Genomic DNA, 10,723 nt, shown 5'->3' with positions numbered 1-10,723 from the left:
ATTAATTTCCGCACATATGCCATCTTACCTATATATGAAAAATTATATTTCACTGTTAAAAAAGTTAAGGTACTGTTATTTTTGACGTGATAAGAGAGATTTAAGTGATACAAATGTAGCAAGCAAAGTTTAGGTGTTAGATATGTAAATATATAAATTTGATTGGTATGTATGTAAATGTACAATTTTTCTTTTTGTTTTTAATAAATGTGTCAGCCTGCATTCATCTGCAGTTTTATTCGACGTATAAGCTTCCGGAGTCCTTCCTGCCCCCTCTCTCCCTCTCTCTCAACCCTTCACTTGCAGAGGAACAAGGATGGCAAACAGCAATTTGCCCCGCCGGATCATCAAGGTAATAAAATATTTTCCGATCTAACAAAATCTTCCGGTAATTGAGCGCATAACACCGGCAACTCTGCGTCTGCCTATTGCTATGACTTAGTTTTGTTTCTTTTGTTGCTTCCACCTTTTTTTCCGGATTATGACGTTTCCTGGTTCATCGATCTTGTATTTTGATAGGAAACGCAGCGTCTCCTTAGTGAGCCAGGTAACTTGTCTTCCCTTTTTATTTTTTATTTGTCTTCCCTCTTGCTTTATGTAGTTTTGGCGGTATTGAAGTCCTTTATTAGGGCTGTTGATGGATTTTAATAGATATGGTTTTTCTCCTCTTTTTTCTGTTTTTTGGTTTTCCAATATGCTGCAGCTCCAGGGATCAGTGCGTCGCCCTCGGAGGATAACATGCGCTACTTCAATGTTATGATCCTTGGTCCGTCACAATCTCCATATGAAGGTAGCTTACTGGTTCAGTTTTATTGATTACTTGTATGTTTATTTTGTAATGGAATGCTAGTCGAACTTGTTTCTGGTTTCTCTAATATGCTTTATTAGCGTAAACTCGGGCAATTAATCATCCAAGATTCATTAAAATCTTTTTGGCTCTTAAGTGAACTATATCTGTTTCAGCGTTTCCTTTTCTGATTGAATTGGAGTCCTTTTTTCCTGCAGAGCTAACTTTGCTTTTGAACAGTTAATTGTTTTTATACGAAATAATGTTAAATATCTTGTTTATGACTCATTCATCATATCCTCTTGCCCTCGTAATTGTTTTTATCGTTGAGTGGTTAAGTTGAATTATTTATGTTTTACAATGTACGCCTTAAGAAGAAATAATTTTTATTGAAGGCAACTTGAATGAATGGATATTTATGTACTTTTAGGTTAGGCTATGATCATTGCGGGAATTAGCTATGAAAGGATTCATGGCAGGGATAAAATAGGACTTAAAATGGCAGTGGGATAATGTATACTTGATTTCATCATAGAATAAGATATTTCAATAAAAAATTATGTATAAGGGAAAATCGTGGAATTATAAAAATATCAAATCAAATATTTCTTCTGTCATTGCCTATCAGGATATATATTCATGAATGCTAAGTACATTGAATTTTTGTAGTTAACCAAACCTTTTGTTTTATAAAAAATCTGGTTCCATTAAAAAGTCAGATAAAATCTTAAATTGTGGAAGTTTTGGGATATTCTAGAAACATATTGTTAGTTAGCAAGGACATTTGCTGTTAGAGTGTAGAGGCATGAAAGATTTTAAAGGAACAGATTGTGTATTTTTTAAGTGTTGCTGAATGCAAATACTATTGAGGTTAATAATGAATATAAACAACCTAAAAGCCCTACAAAAAAGGTTGCGAGTAAAACTAAATTTACAATTTTTAATAATTATGTCATATGTTTGGTAATGAAGAAGAAGAAAATGAGATATATTAAACATCCAGGGTGAGAGATGATATATATTATTTTTATCAAGTTAGTTACTTAAAAGCAAAGATATTAAGATCTTGGTTAAAGGCGAGGAAATTAGGGAAATATTAAATTGTTATTTTGAGATATTATTAAATGATAATTTTAATGAAGCAATTATTTCTGGAAAAAATGTTCAGTAAAATAAAGCGGTACGTGATGGATTGATCCCAAAAACATGAAGTAGAGTTTTCTCTATAGAATATTTATAGTAGAAGGTTTTAGGTTCAAACAATGTATCCAAAGATTTATAAGGAATTCCATACTGGTTTGGTTAACAAAAATAATTTAATATAATTATGATGTCTAAGAGGATACCAATTAATTTAATAAGAAGCATTTTGTTACCAAAATTTTAGAATAAAGGATATTTTAAAGGATATGTTAATCATGGCTGAATCAAACTTATGAGTCATGAAATGTAAGCATGATAAAGAGAGAGAGAGAGAGAGAGAGAGAGACTAATGGAACATAAAATTATAAAAAATACATTATTTTTGGCTAACTAGTTTAGTTATGTTAAGAAAATTCATTATGGAAGTTCATTTTTTTAATTGGACAATTAATAGATTAATATATAGAGCAAATAAAGGATTTTTGTATGGTTATTATTTGTAAAAAAATATGGTCAAGTATCACGTGGTTGATTTGGTACACATTGTGGAAAACTTTTATTTCTAGGCATGTTGAAGCTTTCAATATATATGATATGGCACTTATTAGTTTTTTAAATAGTTGTTGAGTGTCCCAATAGTTATTGGTTATAGTAAGATTGCATCAAAGATTATTTTGATCCTGCATCATTTTTTATTTGTTGTGAAGATACTAATGAAGGATTTCCAAGGTGACGTTCCTTGGTGAATGTTTTTATAGGTGATATCATTTTAATTGAGATACAACTATTGGAATAAGTGAAAAGTAGTAAAAAAAAAGAATATATACTTACAATATATTAATCCTGAGAGTAGAAAAATAAATATTAATTATAGGATTTGTAATTTTAGTGGATGTGATACTAATGATTATTACTCAATAATATTAGAAGATAAGTGATATATGCTATGATGGGTATAAGTATTATGAAATTATTATATGGAAGGCTATCAAAATAGATCGATGGGAATATAATGGGGGATGTCTAAAACGGAGAATTGTCTTGAGAGTATTTTACAATGCAACTATATCATGGAGACCTAAAGGTCTATTTTATAAATTGCATTTTGGATGGATTTTCTTATGGATACCAGTTTTGATGGTAAAAATGACATTGTTAGCAAGTGTAACATGATACTAAATAAATGTTAATATAGATGTGTGGCAAAATTATGAAGGATAAGATACATTGTTTATATTAATGAAATAGTCGGAATAGTATTTGCTGAATATAAGATAGTTGAAAAATAAAATTAGACTTAGTTAGTTTGCATTTCTACAGTGAAGGTTTAAAGATGCATCCATTAGACATGTAGATAAAATTACCACTGAAGGTGGCATAGAGCTGCACAATTTAATTAAATAAAAAGATGTGACTGGGTGTTAAAACAGAGAGACTCAAGGGAATAGAAGTGTAGAGGCATCTTAAAGAGAGAGCTAAGAAAAAGAAGAAACCATAATTTATGGAGTAGAAAGAGACAATCAGCAACTATTGTTGAGATGAAAATTCATCTAATTATCAATTATAGTAATCCATCATTTAAAAGATAGGATTGTATTTATATAAAAAAAGACCGTGAGAGTAATATCTATAAATAAGCTTAAGGGAAAATTATATGCAGGCCATTTAGATCATGCATATTTGCAAATCTAAAACCTGTATAAAAGATAAACTATAAAACCTATGTATTTTTGCAAGTTGCAAATCCATTGGAAATTTGATGGAACTGAAAATATTGTGTGTTTATTTGTGAATTTGATGAATGTAGGAATGTGGGTGTTAGTTTTGTAAATAAACCAGATTTTGAGTGGTATGTTTGAAATTGCTCCTGAACTTAAATAAATGAACTCTTAAACTTATAAAATTGATAATTTCAAATATATTAAAGAAGAGTCTAATATTTCCTACCACTAATAAAGGTAGAAAATGATTAATCAATCTTGTGGCGTTGATGTTTATTTGAAGTCGTGATTGGATGGCATTATCAACTCCCACGGGGTATGCAGAACTCTCTCCTTCAGGGAGTTATGATAAAGGTTCCATGTGAAAGATTGTGAGAGATGGGTTATAGCTTTTCATTGGCCATCCAAGAATTTTATGATGGTAGATGAAATTGGAACTGAAGTTGCGACTCTGGAAAATAGAGGGGGCTTTGCTAGTGGGAATACTGAACTTGACTTGCACAGATGCAAGAAGGAAACTTTGGAACCTTGAAAGTACTATATATGATAAGATATCTCAACATAGAAAACTAGATTAACATTATTGACAAATTAAGTACAAAATTATTAGATAAATTTTTTATTCTTATGTGATGAGGTTTGATGTTGCTTTAGATATTCTGTTACAGGTAGAATGCAAAATGCATACATGATAAATATCTATTAAAATATAATTTTTCCCACTATTACCTTAGACTTTAGAATGGACATACGCTATAGTTATAAATTTTTCTTTATACACGGTGAAGAAATATGGAAAACTTGTACTCTTATTTCTTAATCATGAAATTACATCTCTTCTCCTTATGTAATAAGGCTAGGGAAAACTTAATTCCTATCATTACAACTTACTAAATACACAATAACTAACAAAAATAAAGAAATGCAACATGAATAAAAGAGAATAAATCTAAAATAGAAAACTTAGAATTCCACACTTCCCTTAAGATATGCCATAGATGATGTAAAGACCTAGTTTGGTATTCAAATTAGTGAAGCTGCCTGAAATTAAAGATTTAGTGAAGATATCAATTACTTGAAGATGAGTTAGAATGTAGTTTAAGTGAATAATGTCTCCATTAATCTTCTCAGAGATAAACTGTTTATTAATCTCAATGTACTTGGTTCTGACATGATGCACTAGAGTTTGTACAATACTAATGAGAGCTTGGATGTCACATAACATCTTTATCCCAACTAATAAAGTAATTTTTGAATCCACATTCCATCATAAATTCCCAAAACGAGTACCCGGTACTCAGATTCTACACTACTTTTAGAGATCACAACTTGCTTCTTGCTTCTCGAAGTGACAAGATTTTCCCAGACATATGAACAATACTTAGATGTGGACCTTCTGTTTGTGAGTTCTCGCGACAACTATTTTCAATATAAACCTCTAACTCCTTGTTATCAAATTTCTTAAATAGTAACCCTTTGTTAGGGGTCTTCTTAGAAAATCTCAATATTCTGCAAACCATTTCTAAATGTTCTTCATTCAAACTATTCATATGTTGACTTACAATGCCAACAGAATAAGTAATATCAAGTCGAGTGTGTGATAGCTTGATAATATCCACCCTTTTCCACTAGTTTCTTTTCTCCCCCTGAATGCAACTTTTTTTGTTAAATTAATAGAATTCTTAGTAGGTTTGCACCACAAAATTACTTTCTCTTTTAGTAGGTCTAGAATATAATTTTGTTGGTATATAACAATACTCATATAGGACCTGACCACTTCCATGCCCATAAAGTATCTCGTCACTCATAAATCCTTAATTTCAAACTCAATTTCAAGGATTTTCTTAATCTTCCCAATCTTTTTTTCATCATCACCTGTCAGGATCATATTATCTATATATATTATAAGTGTATCCTTCCTATATACTTAAAAAATAAAAAAATAAAAAAATAATGTAAAATAACCACAGCCTTCTTTTATCCGTGTATGCTTTATGAATAACATTATTCTGCTTGGCATTGGATGTACCCATTAGATTTCATAGCTTTGACAAACTTGTCAAACCAAACCCTTGGAGATTGTTTGAGGCCATAAAATGACTTTTTTTAGTTTACAAATTAGATGTTTATTTGAGTCTTTTTTTAGTCCTGGCGGGATTGCCGTATAAACTTCTTAAGGTCTCCGTTCAAAACTGCATTATTGATAGTAAGTTGATGTAGTTCTCATTATTTGTTCACTGCCAAAGAAAGAAGAACTCTTACAGTGTTTAACTTAACCATTTGAGCAATTGTCTCTCGATAGTCTATCCTATAAGATTGAGTGAAACCTTTGGCCACCAACTTAGCCTTGAATCTCTTAATTCTCTCATGTGCTTTGTACTTGACATTAAGCATGTATTTGCTCCCAACATGCTTTTTATTTGGAGGAAGTTTTGTAAAGGTCTACGTGCCAGTTAGGTCAAGAGCTTGGATCTTCATTTCAACTGCATTTTTCTATTATGAACTTTGAAGTGCTTTATGAATAGAGTTGTATATCAACACAATATCCATATTAGATACAAAAGCTTTATAAGTTGAGATAACTTCCCATATACAACATAATATTGGATATGATACTTTGTGCACCTTTCTCTATCTTCTCCACCGGATTCCTCCTCCTCTGAAACTTTAGGGATGTGTAGATTCAGGTTTGTTTGTAAGCATTCATGTGTTTGCATATTGGTTTTGTCCTACTTAGTGGATTTCTTTCTCCTAGTATACACATGAAGTTCCTTGTTGTCACTCTCAGGTTGGATGTTCTCAATTGGCGAAACTTAGGAGACAAGATGGATAAAGGAAAGTAAAGTAAATTGTTGACTCTTGATCAATGTGGGTATGCAGAGTAGCGTAGAGAAGTGGGATAACTTGTAATGACTTTAGAGTAGTATCCCAAGTCTGATATTGACCTAAACTCCCTCTGAATATCAGATTTGGGGTGGTAGGATTGGTTTTAAAAAAAGGTATTATCTATGGTTGATATCATTCTTTGCAAGCTAGGATTCAATGTTAGAGTTGAAGTATTTATTCTCCTTTTAAGTTTTGAGAATTTGAAGTTTGCATTGGAATTAATTGAAAATCATGTTATGAAAATATTGAAAAATTTGTGCAGTTTCAATTTTCCTGCATGAGGAATATCCAACTAGTTGTAATGTTGTCATCAATAAAGAAGACACCATATGGTTCCATTGGTTTTCTTTTCATTTTGCTGGTCCCGAAATGTCACTGTAGATGCTAGAGAAAAGTTTTGAGGGTTTGTATTGAGATAAAAGATAAACATGAGTATCGTTAGCCAATTAGTTGTTTCACACTAATAAAACTCTGACTTTTTATTAATAATTAGATGTTAGAATTTTGCAACATAATGGAAATTGAGATGGCTCAGTCAACAATGTTATAACAAAATTTGACTTTCAACAGGCTCAGACACAACAGTCTCAGAACATGGGAGGAGGACGATGAAGAAAACATGTGTTAAAAGATTATCTTTCTTTGAGTAGGTATAAACCTTGATGCAATTTAACACTGTCAATCACATTTCTCGAATTCACCACTTGAAATTCATAAGAGTAAGAGTGAAATTTAGTAACATGGTCATGAGTAAGCTTGTTAATGGAAAGTAAGTTGCAATCTAATTGGAGAAAATATATGATAGAAGAAAGTTGAATATCTGTGGAGACTTTTACTTCTTTCCTAATTATTCTGGAGAGAGATTCATCATTAAGTCTAATAAATTTGGAGTTGGCGAGCTCTGGGTAGTGGGTAAGGGCATAAATATCTCTAATCATTTGATCCTAAGCACTTGAATCTATTATCCAAGGTTGAAATCAATCATTGTTAGCAATACATGATATGATACATTGGTGTATTATCAAGCTAGTAGATCGCTCAGTTGTGCCTAAAATAAGTTCCTTTAATATTACCAGTTGTTTCTTGGTTAAGAGGCTATGGTCAACTGTCCCTTCGGAAGGGTTAGTAGCATTGGCATTGCAGTTTTGGTCTTTTCTCCCTTGCCCAAGTTTCCAATATGCAGGTTTTTTATATAGTGTATAGCACTTGTTATTTGTGTGATCAAGTTTCTTACAATGTTCACTCATGGAACAATTCTTATTTGGCTTTGACTAATGAGATGAGTATGTAAAAGGCGGAGCTTTCAATATTAGATGAATCCACACTTCCTCCTATCATGAGCTTCTTTCTACTTTCTTGTCTTATAACTTCAGCAAAGGCTTCCTTAGTGGCAGGGAGAGCCTTCATTCCCATAGTTCTTCCTCTGACTTCATCCCAATTATTATTTAGGCTCAATAAAAACTTGATCATTCTCTTCTTCTCCGCTATTATTTTATACAACATAGCATCTTAAGGGCACTTTCATACATAAGTCTCATACATATCTAATTGTAACGAGTACTTTAAAAGTTAGTTAATGTATTAAAAGTTAGTTAATGTATTAAGTCACACTTGACTCTTCTTGTCAGAGCTCATACATTTGTCTCAATCTTAAACAATTCTATAGTGTTTGGTGTTAGAATAAGTTTCACAAGCTACTTTCTAAATTTCTCGTGTTGTTTTATAAAACAAGAAATTTTCTCAAATCTTTGTTTTCATAGAATTGATCAACTAAGATATTATCATATGATTCTGTATCTTCCATGAACGATGGTTAGGATCAATGAGCTCAAGAACTGTGTCCTCTCTGGTGAGATGTTCCTCTTTTCCTTTACCGCAAATGAACGTTAACACAAACTGTGACCATTGAAGGAACTTACGCCTAATGAATTTATGGTTTGTGATAAAGTGAGAGTTTTGGGGCCGTTTGGGTAGAAATTATGGTCTGTGATTCAAAAGTAACTTCCAAATTAGAACAACTGTCTTCATCTTGTACCTAGTCATCAACCTTAGCATGTTTAGGGATGGAAACAATTCTTGGATGTCGTGCTGCTGCTAGTTGAAACAGCGAATGACTTGAAGAATCACACGATGAGAGACTTCTGAAAGGTTGACCGGTGAGAAATGTCTAGAAGGTCGACAAAATTCTTGCGGCTCTTCTGTTTGCTTGGGAAGTAGTTTTGGTTGCTTGTCGGTGGGAAGGCAGGAAGAAATTTTTGGAAGGCTGGATGGAACGAGTTTTTACTCTTTTGCTTGCTACTTGAGGTGACTTTGGTACAAGAGGTGGCGATCGTCTACTGCAGAAGGAATTTCGACTACAGAAGGTGTGATAGGTTTGATGCTCTAGAAGGAACGTCTGTTGCAGGAAGTGATGATCCTCTGCTGTAGAAAGATTGTCAGTTGCATGTGGCGCGATAGGTTTGCTGCTTTAGAAGAAACTTCTGCTCCAAAAGGTATGTCTGCATCTAAAAGAAAAGCTTGGCTGCAAGAACGTTTGCAGGTGATGATCTGGATACAACAGACAATCTTGATGCAGAAATAAACGCTTGTTGGAATAACATCTGGTTGCAGGAATAAACGCTCTGCTGGTAGGGAGGATCCCAATACTGGTTGCAAGGAGAGGCTCCGACGGAGGGCCTGCTGGGAGACATGCAGCTTTTGGAGGGGGAAGGAATGTTAGGTTTTTTTTTTTTTGCTCTGATTCCATGAAGAAAGATGGAGAAATTTGTATTCTCTTATTTCTTAATCATCCAATTACATCTCTTCTCATTAAGTAAAGCTAGAGCAAACATAATTGCTTCCATTACAACTTACCAAATACATAATAGCCCACAAAATAAAAGAAATGTAGCATAATAATTTTATTAGTATAAGATTGTGAGAACTAGTGATAAGGGCCTGTCTTTCAAAAAACTTCCCCTGACCATTTGTTTTATATAAGTAAGCATTTTAGAATGGAATACAAGAGAACAAAGTGAAGGGTTATTAGACAAGATGATCAACCAACTTTATTGTTAAAAGCATCTTCAACCTAGGTTTTTATGGACAAAGCCGTCAATATAAAAGCCATAGATACATTATTTTAATTATCTTGCATTTTATAAATATAATAGATAATTCCTTGTGGATTGGAGTGCGAAGGAACTAGTAAACTAGCAATTTTTCAAGCATGAGTGGATTAGATTTAATTTTAGGATGAAGTTTGGTAGTTCACAAGAAAATTCAGGTTCGAAGTTGGGAAATCATTATTGTGCTATTTATCTTACACGTGAGAACGCTTAACATGCACTTCTATGAGAGTTTGAGAATGAGAAGAAACAACTAACAATTTTAGGAATTATGAAGTAATCATGCTCAAGGGAAAATTCAGTTTCCGTATTAAGTTTGGAGACTTGTTTTGATTTAGAAATAAATTTAAACCGGGATCTAGACGTTGTCATTCATGCAGACTATGATTCATTCCTAGATTTAGGTTAATATTCAAGTTGAGATTCAATTGTAAAATCATTCTGTAATGGGAAATCTTTCTCCGAGGAGAGTTTGAAGGTCAGAGTAATAGTAGAGCAAAAATTATTTAGATTTAACCCTAGATTGAAGTTCTATGCAGGTTTTTGTACTTTTCATTATTTAAAAATTGTTTGTGTTAGTGGAATGAATATAATAGAAAATTGTAGAGCAAAAATAACAAGGCTTACCACAAAAGAAAATAAAAATATTTGCATAATTGCATTAGAATTAACAACCCAAGCAATATCTGGAAGGTATAACAGAGTAAATTGAGTTTTGAAATCTGACTTCAAATATGAATGATAAAGCTAATGATAATGGTGATGATTGTTTAGTGATGGATATAATTAGGTTGAAGTTCCTAGTGTTTACCTTGTTAAATATTAACTTGTTCTATACCGAGAAAAGATGAGTACACACACAGTCGTGCACGTGCACGCACACACAGGCACACACACATACACATGCATCTTCTAACTTAAAGCTGATGTCCTTTTCCTTGTTCTTTACTTTTTGTTAGGAGGAGTTTTTAAGCTTGAACTTTTTCTCCCCGAAGAATATCCAATGGCTGCTCCAAAGGTAAGAATACTTTTGATGAAAATGTATTCACAATTTTTTATTTGATTTCTAGAAGATTTTT

At 32.5% G+C, this 10,723-nt stretch overlaps 1 protein-coding gene across 1 annotated transcript in view; it reads left to right on the top strand.

Moving 5' to 3' along the window:
* Positions 1-227: 227 nt before the first annotated feature.
* LOC110033731 (ubiquitin-conjugating enzyme E2 36-like) overlaps positions 228-10,723 on the top strand; it is a 28,842-nt gene continuing 18,346 nt past the window's right edge. The window contains exons 1-4 of the mRNA XM_020737792.1: positions 228-352; positions 520-547; positions 704-790; positions 10,604-10,662. Coding sequence (XP_020593451.1) covers positions 317-352; positions 520-547; positions 704-790; positions 10,604-10,662 — 210 coding nt within the window. The 5' untranslated portion in view covers positions 228-316. The remainder of the gene's footprint in view (positions 353-519; positions 548-703; positions 791-10,603; positions 10,663-10,723) is intronic.

Source organism: Phalaenopsis equestris, unplaced genomic scaffold (assembly GCF_001263595.1).
Source record: "Phalaenopsis equestris unplaced genomic scaffold, ASM126359v1 Scaffold001269, whole genome shotgun sequence".
Taxonomy (NCBI): Eukaryota; Viridiplantae; Streptophyta; class Magnoliopsida; order Asparagales; family Orchidaceae; genus Phalaenopsis; species Phalaenopsis equestris.
The sequence above is the reverse complement of the archived record's forward strand: the minus strand, read 5'-3'. Positions and strand labels throughout refer to the sequence as shown.